At 40.9% G+C, this 15,409-nt stretch overlaps 1 protein-coding gene across 2 annotated transcripts; it reads left to right on the top strand.

The window, feature by feature from the left end:
* The first annotated feature begins 369 nt into the window (after positions 1–369).
* LOC129816572 (GDP-fucose protein O-fucosyltransferase 2-like) lies at positions 370–9,750 on the top strand. Of its 2 annotated transcripts, XM_055871192.1 has the most exons (10): positions 377–587; positions 1,074–1,324; positions 1,695–1,839; positions 2,167–2,277; positions 2,549–2,615; positions 3,565–3,690; positions 3,918–4,098; positions 4,986–5,109; positions 7,314–7,476; positions 8,055–9,750. In XM_055871192.1, exons 1-9 carry the CDS (start codon positions 400–402, stop codon positions 7,465–7,467), a joined length of 1,347 nt encoding a protein of 448 aa, XP_055727167.1. In that variant the 5' UTR covers positions 377–399; the 3' UTR covers positions 7,468–7,476; positions 8,055–9,750. The 2 variants fall into 2 exon arrangements, with proteins under 2 accessions (XP_055727168.1, XP_055727167.1); XM_055871193.1 differs by having other exon boundaries at positions 370–587; positions 7,314–9,750.
* The last annotated feature ends 5,659 nt before the right edge of the window (positions 9,751–15,409 follow it).

Here is a 15,409-nt window from a genome sequence, read left to right as displayed (position 1 = left end):
AAGTTAAATGTGTAGAATATTTTCTATTCTATTATTTTTTATCCTATTCTATTATATTCGAGCTATGCCATATTCTACCAAAATGTCAACATAGTGAAATGGAATGTTTCTGGAATTAGGCTGTATTCTGGAATGGGAAGTTCTAACTAAATTGTATTCCATTCTGACTGTACGTGCACTAATGTCAACTTATTGAAAGAGAACGAGGAAGAATAACTGAGCAGGCTAAAAACAAGAAACTAAAAAAGCGTTGCTAAAAATCTACCCCCTTGACACATGCCGCTCCTCCAGCAGGTGATACTGTAACGTTACCTATACCGTATCAAGTTGTTACAAAGTGCAGTTGCTATGCAACCACAGACGCTTCACCCTCCCGGAAGTGCGTGACTCAACGAAAAAATGGCTGACTACAGCTGCAGTGGATTTCATTCGCCCGTGTTGTGGATTTTTTCTGTTAAATTTGTAGTCAAAATGTGTTTGGTGGTTCTCGGGTTGAGAGCTGTAGACGCTGAGGGTCAAATTGAAGATGCTTTCCGTGCAGGAAATACAGTATTTTCACCGACCACTGCATCAGCACGGGATTTACGGTAAAGAGCGTCGGCAGCGTACTCAATAGTAAACACAGATTTAGCCTGCTCTGTTCTTTAGCCTCTATTGCATTAGGGAGGCATTTAGCTTTAATCTATTCAGTTCGGTAACATTTGACTAGATTAGTTCAGTTTTCTACAGTGGTGCCAGTCATATCTGTAAAAAAAAAAAGAAAAAAACTCAAGACGTGGGACTCATATTCTATAACCAGAATACATTTTAAACCGAATGAATAAAGTCTTTATCAACAAGTAACTTAGTGTGGTAGCTAAGTTAAACCTACAGAGCAAGCATGACACTAAAACGCTCAAAATGCAGGCTACAGTTGTCTGCCTCATCGCCTCTGAGTGAAGTGCCTCCCTGGGTACCTGGGAGCTGTAGCTCTAGCTCTGACAGAACTCATGTTTATCAGGCTGCCGGGCACATCAATATAACACAACAGTATTATACTGTAATATTCTATCTCTATAACTTTATACTGCCAGGTATCTTCTCTACGATGTCAACCCACCAGAGGGCTTCAACCTGCGTCGGGATGTCTACATCCGCATGGCGTCCCTGGTGAAGACCCTGAGGAAACACGGTGACTGGGTGCTGGTGCTGCCCCCTTGGGGGCGTCTCTACCACTGGCAGAGCCCAGACATCCACCAGACAAGAATCCCCTGGGGAGAGTTCTTCAGCCTCACCAGTCTTCAGGGCAACGTGCCAGTCATAGAATACGAGGAGTTTATAGCCGGTGAGTGCAGCTGAGCTGAAGTGAGCTGTACTGTGCTGGCCTGGTTATACATCCACCATAGTTACTGGGATCGTGCTGGTAAGGATATTGTGGAAGGCAAATATCAGAGGCAGCACAGTAACACCCTGGTCAACACTACAGTGTGAACCACCCCTCAGATGTTTGAGTACATTTACATGTTGCTGTGGTTGGTTGACTTCCCCTGACGCCTGGCTCCTTTCCATTTTCTTCTGTTAATGATTGTTCCATGGGTATAAGAATGCATTATGATTCCTGGTTATAAAGGCTCATACAAACTTATAACAAGTTATAAAACATTGTACCTGCAGGCTTAAAGTAACATTTTATATTTCCATGTTTTTGGCTCCAGAGTCTGGAGGTCCGTTTATTGAGCAGGTGCTGGTGCTACAGAACTACGCTGAAGGGTGGACGGATGGAAAATGGGAGGAGAAAGTGGATGAGAGACCCTGTGTTGAGCGGTTAATGTACTCCAAAGACAAACAGGGCTATTACAGGTATAGTAACCAGGTTCAGAGATGGATAGCAACACAATAGATAAAGCACAATGCATTCCAAAGACACAAAGGACTATGGCACGAGGAAACTAACAGTCTGTCATCTGTGCTTACCTATCTCTATGTCTCGCGAAGTTGAACTAGAAAAGGTAAATACTTGCTTCGGCTACTAAAGGTTTTGTTATGGGAGTGGAAGCAAATGTGTTAGTAGTAGTAATAGTAGTATAGTGGGGTAGTGAGTATGGGGTAGTTGCAGTCATAGAAATATCCCTGTGTTTTAATGGAGGCCTTACAACCTCTCCTCTCTTTCTCTCTCCCTCTGTATAGAGGTTGGTTCTGGGGCTATGAGGAAACCAGGTGTGTGAACGTCACTTGTCTTTCAGCTCAGGGCCAAGCCTCCATGCTGGCACCACTCCTGCAGAACAACATCACATCAACGTGAGTCAATAGAAGTCTGTGTTTGGCCATGGTAGATAAAATAATTTAATATGGAACCAGCCCTTATGAATGCTTGATTTAGGCCAAATCTTCTTGTCTTAGGCAAATCAAATACTAATAATATAACCATATGACATGTGCTGTGGAATTCCAATTGTAAACTAAAACAAAAAAAACATTCTAGACTTAGATGCATAGTCTTTATTGGATTCTGAATGTACTGTATGAGATGTGCACATGTTCACTGGTATTTCCTTTCATATCCCTGCAGGTCAGTGATGTTGGATAGAGCAGAGACTGTCCTCCATGATCACTACGCTGGAAAGGACTACTGGAATGTTAGTCTGATGTTATGTTGTAAAGAATGTAGCTTACGTTTGGTAATGGTTGATGGCCTACAATCACACACCGAACAAATATATAAATGCAACAATTTTAAAGATTTTAGTGAGTTACAGTTCATATAAAGAAATCAGTGAATAGGAAATACATTCATTAGGCCCTAATCTATGGATTTCACATGACTGGGAATACAGATATGCATCTGTTGGTTCTAGATACTTTTTTTTTTTTAAAGGTAGAAGCGTAGATCAGAAAACCAGTCAGTATCTGGTGTGCCCATTATTTGCCTCATGCAGTGTGACAATGTTGTCCCACTCCTCTTCAATGGCTGTGCGAAGTTGCTGGATATTAGTGGGAACTACAACACGCTGTCGTATACGTCGATCCAAAGAAAACCAAACATGCTCAATGGGTGACATGTCTGGTGAGTATACAGGCCATGGAAGAACTGGAACATTTTCAGCTTCCAGGAATTGTGTACAGACCCTTGTGACATGGGGCTGTGCATTACCATGCTGCACCTGTAATGATCATGATGTTTAATCAGCTTCTTGATATGCCACACCTGCTAGGTGAATGGATTATCTTGGCAAAGGAGAAATACTCACTAACAGAGATGTAAACACATTTGTTCACAACATTTGAGAGAAGTAAGCTTTTTGTGCGTATGGAACATTTCTGGGATCTTTAATGCTTACCTATCCAGCTCAAACATGGGACCAACATTTTACATGTTGCATTTATATTTTTGTTTAGTGTAGATAAGATACTGTAGTAACAAGATGATTAACTAAATTGGGCATTTCAATGCCTCAACCTTTTGCTATTGAATTGTTCTGTCATCACAATTGTACCTTATTACCACTAATTTAATGAATTGTCCTTACCTGTTTGCTTTAACACTCCACAATTTTGTTCATTGTCTTTTCGTGCCTTCTCCTCTAGACTCGCCGCAGCATGGTCTTCGCCAAACACCTGCGTCTCCTAGGGGATGAGTTCCGAGCAAAGTACCTGAACTCCACAGACGAGCAGGACCAGACCGTATACAACGAGGACTGGACTCTCATTAAGGTTTACAGACCTCTTCACATACATCCAATTCTTGCACATTTAGATTATATTTATTTATCCATCCACATTGATTACTTCCTGCACTAGCAGCATGTAGGTCTACTGTACCTTTACAATTAATGGGAGGGACATGTTAAGGTATGGACAGTTATGATTTGCTGTTGGTGGTTAATTTGGATTGGGCATGTGTGGTTTGAGGTGTTATTCATTTCTGTGTGTAAACTCAGAATAAGCTGGGTTCTGCCAGAGGGGGGCCGTACCTGGGTGTCCACCTGAGAAGGAAGGACTTTATCTGGGGTCACAGAGAGGATGTGCCCAGCCTCAAAGGAGCTGTGAAGAAGATCATGAGCCTCATGAAGAAAACCAAACTAGACAGAGTCTTTGTGGCCACAGATGCAGATGATGAAGGTACTGTTTTGCTTTGGTGCAATTGAGATAGATTGATGTTAAATTTAGATGAAGGAGTTGACAATAAAGCGATTCATATTTGCAGCCCAAAGAAAATAACATACTAATAATGCTGTTAGGAATTGGAATGCCCACAGTCGATGTCTGCGCCCCCTGTGGAAATCTAATTAGCAAAATAAAAAAATCCCCATTAAAAACTGCCTGTCGTACTCCCGCATCTGCAGTGAAAGATGTCAGGGCTAGAGCGATGTTTGTCAGACCATGAGACATCCCCGAAAGTCGGTCTTCTCACAAAATCGTCTGTAGCGTCCAAACGGTTTAGCCTACAAACTATTATGACCCCTCTGTAGAAAGGAGACACTCACAAACATGTTTTGCTCGAGGATGCCCACAGGCCTCAAGACTCATTAGTGCCAAAAATAAGAGGTTAAATAAAATAAAGGGTTAAATGCATAACAAATGTTTCCTGATCTTTCTTATATCTCACATATATAGGACAGACACTATCTGTTGTTCCATGTAGTGAATCTGTTATTAAATGTGTTTGTATTGGCTAATAGCAGTGAGGACAAAAATAATTTGATCAAATAATTGTTTATATTTTAATTATTCAAGGGTTCTTAAAATTCTAAATCAAATAGCAAAATGATCCTTGGTATGACCTTCATAAAACAATTCCATATAGCTCAGTAGAACCCCTCCCCCGACTTAGACAGGGCTTAGACTCTTAAATGGAATTGACCCCAACCCTATTACCCAGTAGAGAGAATACCTACATCAAGGCTTGGCAGGTTTATGCTGTCTGTACCCTACTCGACATAGTCTGTCCTAGACCTAGATAATAGGACCAGTGTGTTCCTAATGAGGTATATGTCTGTCCTGTGCAGAGCTGGCGGAGCTGAAGAGGATGTTACCAGAGATGACACGCTTTGAGCCCACCTGGGACGACCTGGAACTACTCAAAGACGGGGGCGTGGCTATCATCGACCAATGGATCTGCGCACATGCCAGGTACAGCTCCCAGCTCACACTGCGTGCTTACAGTATATATTCCACCATTCAGATTAAAGTGTTGCACAATGTGTGCATACTGTAGGGAGGGAGCTGTGATGAGTACAAATGATGCAGACATTCTTGTGCTTCTCTTTTGTTGAAGTTCACATGTTAATCCTTAAGAGTATACTGCTACGGCATGATATAACATAAGTCGTAAAACCAAAAACACTAACAGAATAAAGGCCCAATTACTGGTAAACACATAACAGAAACGTGACCGTAATGAAACCAGGCTCTGTGCACAAGACCATCGTGGAATAGTAACTGCACCACTTGGAAGTCACAGGCTAAATTAGGCTACATGCATACATAAGGCTAAATACAGTGTACAGTAGCATGAGGCTACATAAATGTTCTAAATGTCCATAAACAAGGCTATGCATAAACAGTCTATATGAAACTGATAATATTACCCCTGAAATGATACGTGAGCTACACCAGGTCTAACGAGCTAGCATTACTAGCTAACATCTTGGCTTAGCTGGCTAGCAGTAGCATTACACACATGAACGAAAAATACCACATAGGTATGGTATATATGAACTAGCAACACTCAACTAAAGTAATGACATGTCAGACAGTACTTACTATTAGATGCACACACTAAAACACAGGTCAAATACAGATTGGTGAGGAACAGTCCAACTAGTCCATCCTCTTCTGACCACAATCTCACTCCAAAGACAGGAGCGGGGTTCAGAGAGTACGTTTACATACTGTTATGTTCCCCAGCAAGAAAACTAAATATGTCGCTCAAACAGAAGGGGGAACTAACAAAGTGTCACTGACAACAACCAAAACGAAACAGGCGGGGTTTTAGCACAGGTTCTAAAAGACAATTTACATTTACATTTAAGTCATTTAGCAGACGCTCTTATCCAGAGCGACTTACAAATTGGTGCATTCACCTTATGATATCCAGTGGAACAACCACTTTACAATAGTGCATCTAACTCTTTTAAGGGGGGGGGGGGGGGGGGGGGGGGGTTAGAAGGATTACTTTATCCTATCCTAGGTATTCCTTCATGGAATATTCATTCCTTCCTTCACAATCATGGGGGTGTCCACTGAAAGTTGACTAGCAACAACAACTGGAACCTAAAATAAACCCACTAAATTTTCCCAAGAAGAGGCAAACAAAAGAAAAACCCACACCAAACTTAAAGTTAGAAAGCAAACCAAAAAGTTGAGCAAAATGAAAACAGGGAAGATCAGATAAAAGGATTGTTTTTCGAGAATTTAAAATAGCGATCGACAACTAAAGGTGTTGACCCGCTACATCGCTCAAGACAACTAGAGCACTGGGCCAGCCACTCTTAAATAGTACCTGGGCCAGCACAGGTGAAACACCTTCCCACCAATGAGATGGCAACCAGCACAGTTGTAACACACACTCACTATCAAAGTGACACCAATCGGTGCGCTCTACGTGCTAATGTGCTATACATCCAACCTCAAAACATAACTGGAAAAACCAAACCCTGTAACACACATGCACAGTAATAATTCGGCAGATTATGCAATAGTCATGTAAACACGTTACTCTGCTTATCTTAATCGGTGTACGGTCAAAATCGAAGTAAGCATACGCCGATTAGAAACACCTGGTTTTCTGAGAAATCTTTAGGATTATTAGGACATGTAAACACGTTTATTTTGATTGCTAATTTTCTGCAGTTATCAGAGTGCCATCAGGTAGTCTGATTTCAGATGTTTCCATGTAAACAGGATTATTAGGGAAATCGTTCTTCTTGCAAGGCATGTAAACGTTTTAATCAAACTATTATATTAATCTGACTATCCACAATAATTGTGTGCATGTAACTGCAATCAGTTGAGGTGCATGGGGAATGGCAGACTGTGATTGGCTGATAGAAGTGGAGTGACTTGTAGGTACCACTAATGAGAAAATAAGGGGGGTTGGGCAAATACAACAAATACTAGAATAGGGGTGAAGTAAACACTAAATAAGATCTACGATGTATGGGATGATGTATTGTATTTGGGAAGGTGAAGCCCATTGTTGTATTGTTATGTTGAATATTTCTTGTTGGTTTGATACTTGTAAAAGTGACTTGTCTTTCTTTCTTAGTTGCTCTTGGATGGATTAATAAAGTTGTACTGAATTGAATTCCCTCTATCTCCCTTCCATTTCCCAGGTATTTTATCGGAACCTCCGTGTCGACCTTCTCCTTCCGTATCCACGAGGAGAGAGAGATATTGGGATTCGAACCCAAAACCACCTACAACCGCTTCTGTGGGGACAGTGAGAAAGAGTGTGAACAGCCCACACACTGGAAAATAGTTTACTGACTCATCAATGTAAAACCCCACTCAACACCTCTTTTAAAAACATGCCAAAATCAGTGTTGAAGTGAATCATTTTTTTATATATACGCTACCGTTAAAAAGTTTGGGGTCACTTAGAAATGTCCTTGTTTTTGAAGGAACATTTTAAAAAGTCCATTAAAATGACATCGAATTGATCAGAATTACAGTGTAGATATTGTTAATGTTGTAAATGACTATTGTAGCTGGAAACGGCAGATTTTTTTATGGAATATCTACATAGGCGTACAGAGGCCCATTATCAGCAACCATCACTCCTGTGTTACAATGGCACGTTCTGTTAGCTAATCCAAGTTTATCATTTTAAAAGGCTAATTGATCATTAGAAAACCCTTTTGCAAGTATGTTAGCATAGCTGAAAACTGTTGTCCTGATTTAAAGAAGCAATAAAACTGGCCTTCTTTAGACTAGTTGAGTGTCTGGAGCATCAGCATTTGTGGGTTCGATTACAGGCTCAAAATGGCCAGAAACAAATAACTTTCTTCTGAAACTTGTCAGCCTATTCTTGTTCTGAAGATCTCGTACAATGATGTGTCCTACTCCCTTCACAGAACAGCGCAAACTGGCTCTAACCAGAATAGAAAGAGGAGTGGGAGGCCCCGGTGCACAACTGAGCAAGAGGACAAGATTGCCTGCAATGACAACAAGCTCAGTCCGATGATGCTGTGACACACTGCCTCAGACCATGATGGACTCTCCACCTCCAAATCGATCCCGCAGTTGTTGTTGCCATCCTGTACCTGTACCGCAGGTGTGATGTTCGGATGTACCGAACCTGTGCAGGTGTTGTTACACTTGGTCTGCCACTGCGAGGACGATCAGCTGTCTCCCTGTAGCGCTGTCTTAGGCGTCTCACAGTACGGACAATGCAATTTATTGCCCTTGCCACATCTGCATTCCTCATGCCTCCTTGCAGCATGCCTAAGGCATGTTCACGCAGATGAGCAGGGACCCTGGGTAACTTTCTTTTGGTGTTTTTCAGGGTCATTAGAATGGCCTCCTTTTTAGTGTCCTAAGTTTTCATAACTGTGACCTTAATTACCTACCGTCTGTAAGCTGTTAGTGTCTTAACGACCGTTTCACAGGTGCATGTTCATTAATTGTTTACGGTTCATTGAACAAGCATGCGAGACCGTGTTTAAACTCTTTAAAATGAGGATATGTAAAGTTATTTGGATTTTTACGAATTGTCTTTGAAAGACAGGGTCCTGAAAAAGGGACGTTTCTTTTTTGCTGAATTTAAATATTCCATAAAAAATCTCCCGTTTCCAGCTACAATCGTCATTTACAACATTAACAATGTCTATACTGTATTTCTGATCAATTTGATGTTATTTTTAATGGACAAAAAAATGTGCTTTTCTTTAAAAAACAAGGACATTTCTAAGTGACCCCAAACTTTTGAATGGTAGTGTGTGTGTTTATATATGTGTAAATGTTTTGCTTTTTATTAAAGTTTTTTTTGTGTTATGTTTGTATTGTTTTGAGAATTGTGCAAACTGGGGTCCATTGACCACTGTGACTGAATGTGATGCTGAAATGGTCAAAGACTGCAGTCAGGTGATTTAAAAAGCACCATTTTAATTTGACCTGTTTACACTCATTGCACCTTTCTAATCACTTTCTAGGTATTATATCTGCCTTTTTTAGTGTTATGTGTGAGAATGATCAAATCAAATCTGTCTGCAATCAATGGTATTTCAATTGCTGTGCGATTTTTATAAGGGAATTATTTGTTGGTCATGTAACATGCATTGAAAGGGCAGTGTCTTCTATGACCAATTCATACTGTATTCGGTTGTGAATCTACCTTATGTTGCATTATGCTGTACGATATTTTGTGAACTTGAGGAACCGGTTTTGTTTTGTTTTCCTTTGTGAATAGCCTATGATAGAAACTGTGTTGCTTGGTTGACATGTCAGTCTTCGAACCGAGAAAAAAGATATGTGGTTAAATATAGTATGTTGTTGATACATTTTTTCCCGCATGACCTGTTAAAGGTAAGTTCAAAGCCATATAGTGAACATTGATTGACCAGGTAATTATGGTGAAGCCCAGAATATGATCTATATTTTATATGATCAGATATAAACATAACTTATTTTCAATGATTATAGTTACAGTAAGTTTCTTTCTACAGATAAAAATGATGTATGATAATTTTGGGACTTTTATTTTAATCTTTCCACTTGTATGACTGTCATTTTGAAAATTATTTCATTATAAATTATTTTCACGAGTATCAATCGGAGCATATACCATATTTTCGATGATTACATACATCTTTTTCTTACAACAAAAGGACTGAGACGACACAAAGCAGTCCCTATCACCTGCCAATATGTTCTAAGGTTAACTGCAAAATATATAGAGTAAATATATATATACAGTACCAGTCAAAAGTTTGGACACACCTACTCATTTCTTTATTTTTATTATGTTCTACCGTGTAGAATAATAGTGAAGACATCGAAACCATGAAATACCACATATGGAATCATGTAGTAACCAAAAAAGTGTTAAACAAATCTAAATATATGTTGTATTCTTCAAAGTAGCCATGCTTTGCCTTCTCAACCAGCTTCATGAAGTAGTCACCTGGAATCTATTTCAATTAACAGGTGTGTCTTTTTAAAATGTGTGGAATTTCTTTCCTTAATGCGTTTGAGCCAATCAGTTGTGTTGTGACAAGGTACAGTGGTTGCTCAACTAAAGGTTTTGAGATTATGCAGCGGGATTTAAGAGGTAATTTGTTGTTTAGTCCGGTACCCTGCATCACTACTTAATTGCTCCAGACCAGCACAAGGGGAAGTTAGAGCACTGATTATGATTTTGGGTCCCAAGGCACTACTGTGTCTCTAACTGACAATGAATGGGCGACATAAACCAAATAGAAACTGATAATTGTGCACGACTTCAAAATGTAATTTCAATGAACTGAATGATGAGGATGAAGAAGGTGATTGAATTTAGAACAATAGTGTAAGAATTGCTATTCTTCTGTCCTGCAAACTTAGACTACAATTAAGGTGTGGAAATGTTAAGATTCTTTTGCTCTTACTGTAGTACTCTAGCCTACTCCTGACCGGTGATGTTGTTCTCCCGAGTGGCTCAGCGGTCTAAGACACTGCATCGCAGTGCAAACTGTGTTGCTACAGATGCTGGTTTGATACCCGTGCTGGCCGCGACCTGGAGACCCATGAGGCGACAGTAGGCTTTTGGTTTCTCTCCCTCTAAAAACAGAAATATATCATTCTAAATAACAAACTGGCTTAATTTACAAATTAGTAACAATGTCTCACCCCATGTTCAAAAATTGCCTTTTTCTCGCTCACTTTAGGTTATTTGAAAACAATCATCTCCAAAATATTGTTATTTTTTCAAATCTAACAAAACAATCAACGTTGAATAACTGGCATAATTGTGACATGCCACAAGCAAATATGTTCAATGACGAGGTGGATCAGGACGTGTATTGGTTCATTTCAAGAGGCAAAACATCAGAATGTATCTTATCAGTTGATCAAAACAGTTGAGTGTGAGTACAATTGAAAGTTGACTAAGCCATAACAGTAGGCTATAATCATAACCAAGACTTTAAAATAGCCACTTTAGTTGTTCAGCTATGAGCGAGGAGTGTTGCAATTCATCATATGAGGTTTTCAGGGTTTTTAAAATCTGGAATTGTTGTACTTTTATTTTAAACATGTTCCCTTAGGCAGTGTCACTTGGTGAAGGATTCAATCCTAGAAGTTATTGAATGCAACAACTATGTCTCTGTGACTAACAAGCACAGTCATGAGTGGGTATTTCCCACAGTGTTTAGTGTTTAGCACTATTTCGGTGGGTCACATAATTTCAAAGAAAGTGTTAAATTTAACACTGGGTGTTAAAAATCTGATCTTAAATTTGCTGTGTGGATTTTCATTTGTATTTATTTCCTGATGGAGAGCATTGTCTGTTAGGATTACCTGTACTATGTTCCCGCTATATGTTTATGCATTTGTGTGTGTGTATGTACAAGTGTTATTGGAGTGGTTTGGCTAGTTTCGTTGTGAATCAGTACACGTATGCACAATGCAGTCATTTACCATTTTAAACGGGCCTGTGGTTCACCTTGTGAATATCTTTAGTTTTTTTTGAAGGGTCTTCACAATAAAACACTACCTTAATCGGGGTCAGGGAAACTGGCCCTAAATCTCCTTTGGGAAATGACTTGTTACTATTCTATGTTTATGAACAAGCCTATGGTTTACATTGTGCATGTATTTTTGTTTCATAGGTCTGCACCGGAAGCACCAAGTCTGACAGCTGGGAAACCAAAGGAGACAGTAAAGTACCGTTTGAGTCTTGCAAATGCACCCAACATGAACATGAGGGTTAGAGTTAATTAAAGGACATAGCAGTTGCAAATTAGCAGATGTTGTGTGTGTGTGTGCGTAAGAATGTTTAACTGTCATATACAGTTGGGGATCGATCAACTTCACGTTTTTCAGCTTCGGCCCACCACCTACCAGCGCTGGGTTATTTTTAACCCAGAATTTTTCTGTGTAGGTTCTCATGGGGCAACCATTTAGATCCTATAGTCTGAAAGGCATGGGCTGCATCCCAATTATCCACCCGTTTAGCTCTATTGTTTAAAGCCAGGGGGCAGTAGTGTCTCCTCATCCGTCTCCTATCACTATGCCGGCTGAATACCAATCAGGAGTGTTGAGAGGTGTACTCAGGGATTGAGGCATGCAGACTGAAGCTTCATCCTTATTTCAGCACCACCACAGTGTAGCCTGTGAGTGTGACCCAAATGGTACCCTATTACCTTTATAGTGCACTACTTTTATAGGGCTCTGGTCAAAAGTAGTGCACTATATAGGGCAGGGTTTCCCAAACTCAGTCCTGGGGCCCACCTGGGTGCACGTGTTGGTTTTTGCCCTAGCACTGCACAGCTGATTCAAATCATCATAGCTTGATGATGAATTGGTTATTTGGGGTGGGGGGTAGCCTAATGTTACCCTGCTACCCTGGCTGACTGTTGTTTTATCGTTGGCTCAGTCTGTTCAGTATCATGGTTTCATCTTTTGAATGTTGCTAAAGTGATTCTGTTTGATTTTGTCTCTATAGACAAGTTAGCTGACAACCTCACAAAATTGATGCGCACACTTCAATGGGTCAGAGGTCCGTGTGTTGTTGTGATTCTGGATGGCCAGAAGCTAACCACAATGACAAGAAGCTGACATGTGGGGAATCATAGGTGGCTCGTTTAAGCTAGTTGTATGTGGTTCTTGATACTATGTCTTGTTTTGAGGTGTTTTTTTTTTACTGATGTCACATCTATGCTAATATGGCAAAATAATTGCTAGCTAACTAACCAACAATTGTAACAATGTATTTGAGAGACAGCATGTGCTCATTGTATTTATATTTTCAATAAACATTGGAGACTAAATATAGTTTATTTTTCTCTTGGTTCACTCTAAAAAGCATATATCTGGTTGCTAAAAGGAGTTACTATGCCTGTAAACAAAAAAGAGAGAATTCAAACTTTCATTGGTATTCGTGAGATTGCTTCTATCTTGGTTGGGCATCAAAGCCAAAGCCTGATATTCCTGTGTCTGCCTGGCATACTTAAAGATACCTCAATGTTTATTACTTTCATTAACCTGAGTTGATATCTCCAAAAGGAAACCGGTCTAGCTCTAGCCTGAGATAACAAGGATTATGTGGAGACTGACTTTCTGTATTTACCCATTTTTTATTTGATAGATTGATTTTCCTAAACTGGCATTATTTAGCAGGGACAGACAGCAGGCCCAATATGATGTGTCTCAAATGGCATGCTATTCCCTACTATGCGTTAAAATTGATGATAATACGAAAGAGAGTTTGAACAGGCTAGTAATAGGGGTTGCAACAATTGCGGCGGATAATTTCAGAAAGAGAGGATCCAGATTGTCTAGCCCACCTGATTTGTAGGGGTCCAGATTTTGCAGCTCTTTCAGAACATCAGCTTTCTGGATTTGGGTGAAGGAGAAGCGGAGGGGGGGGGGGGGGGGTGACTTGGACAGGTTGCTGCAGGGGGAGCAGAGCTGTTGCCGGGTTAGGGGTAGCCAGGTGGAAAGCATGGCCAGCCGTAGAAAAATGCTTACTGAAATTCTCAATTATCGTACATTTATCGGTGGTGACAGTGTTTCCTAGCCGCAGTGCAGTGTGCAGCTGGGAGGAGGTGCTTTTATTATCCATGGGCTTTACAGTGTCCCAAAACTTTTTGGAATTTGTGCTATAGGATGCTAATTTCTGTTTGAAAAAGCTAGCCTTTGCTTTCCTAATTAACGGTGTATATTGGTTCCTAACTTCGCTGAAAAGTTGCATTTCCTGAAAATGCTATTTCATGCTAATGCAGTATGCCACAGGATGTTTTTGTGCTCGTCAAGGGCAGTCTAGTCTGGAATGAACCAAGGGCTATATCTGTTCTTAGTTCTACATTTTTTGAATGGTGCATTCATATTTAAGATGGTAAGGAAAGCACTTTTAAAGCAGAACCAGGCATCCTCTACTGACAGGATGAGGTCAAAATCCTTCCGGGATACCCGGGCCAGGTCGATTAGAAAGGTCTGCTCACTGAAGTGTTTTAGGGAACGTTTGACAGTGATGAGGGGTGGTCGTTTGACCACGTACCCATTACAGATGCAGGCAATGAGGCAGTGATCGCTGCGATCCTGGTTGAAGACAGCAGAGGTGTATTTAGAGGGCAAGTTGGTCAGGATGATATCTATGAGGGTGCCTGTGTTTCTGGATTTAGGGTTGTACCTGGTAGGTTCCTTGATAATTTGTGTGAGATTGAGGGCATCTAGTTTAGATTGTAGGACGGCCGGGGTGTTAAGCATATCCCAGTTTAGGTCACCTAACAGTACGAACTCTGAAGATAAAAGGGGGGCAATCATTTATATGGTGTCCAGGGCACAGCTGGGGGCTGAGGGGTGTCTATAACAAGCGGCAACAGTGAGAGACTTATTTCTGGAAAGGTGGATTTTTAAAAGTAGAAGCTAGAACTGTTTGGGCACAGACCTGGATAGTTTGACAGAACTCTGCAGGCTATCTCTGCAGTAGATTGCAACTCCGCCCCCTTTGGCAGTTCTATCTTGATGGAAAATGTTGTAGTTGGGGATGGAAATGTCAGAATTTTTGGTGGCCTTCCTAAGCCAGGATTCAGACACGGCTAGTACATCAGGGTTGGCAGAGTGTGCTAAAGCAGTGAATAAAATAAACTTAGGGAAGAGGCTGCTGATGTTAACATGCATGAAACCAAGGCTTTGACGGTTACAGAAGTCAACAAATGAGAGCACCTGGGGAATAGGTGTGGTACTGGGGTCTACAGGGCCTCGGTTAACCTCTACATCACCAGAGGAGGAGTAGGATGAGGGTACGGCTAAAGGCTGTAAGACCTGGTCGTCTAGTGCGCTGGGAACAGAGAATAAAAGGAGCAGATTTCTGGGCGTGGTACAATAGATTCAAGGCCTAATGTACAGACAAGGGTGTGGTAGGATGTGTGTACAGTGGAGGTAAACCTAGGCATTGAGTGACGATGAGAGAGAGATTGCATCTCTGGAGGCACCAGTTAAGCCAGGTGAGGTCTCCGCATGTGTGGGGGGTGGGACAAAAGAGCTATCAAAGGCATGTTGAGCGTGACTGTGGGCTCTACAGTGAAATAAAACAATAAGTACTAAACGAGATGGCATATTGACAATAGAGAGAGGCATAAAGCAATCACGGGTGTTAATCGGGAGAGCTTAGACAACAACGGGTAAATGGCGATGAATGGGCAGAGATGGTCAGTCAGGTATGCACAGGACCTGAGTTCGAGGTTGGGGCCGACAGATAAACAAAAAGAGGTACCGCGTTAGTGAATAG

This window comes from Salvelinus fontinalis, chromosome 19, assembly GCF_029448725.1.
Source record: "Salvelinus fontinalis isolate EN_2023a chromosome 19, ASM2944872v1, whole genome shotgun sequence".
Taxonomy (NCBI): Eukaryota; Metazoa; Chordata; class Actinopteri; order Salmoniformes; family Salmonidae; genus Salvelinus; species Salvelinus fontinalis.
The sequence above is the reverse complement of the archived record's forward strand: the minus strand, read 5'-3'. Positions and strand labels throughout refer to the sequence as shown.

Excerpts from the sequence above, each read along its gene's own strand:
- LOC129816572 (XM_055871193.1), top strand. The coding sequence starts at position 400 with ATGGCTGACTACAGCTGCAGTGGATTTCATTCGCCCGTGTTGTGGATT. Across the intron at positions 1,840-2,166 it reads GACAAACAGGGCTATTACAG|AGGTTGGTTCTGGGGCTATG; the intron begins GTATAGTAACCA and ends CCCTCTGTATAG. Across the intron at positions 3,691-3,917 it reads AGGACTGGACTCTCATTAAG|AATAAGCTGGGTTCTGCCAG; the intron begins GTTTACAGACCT and ends GTGTAAACTCAG.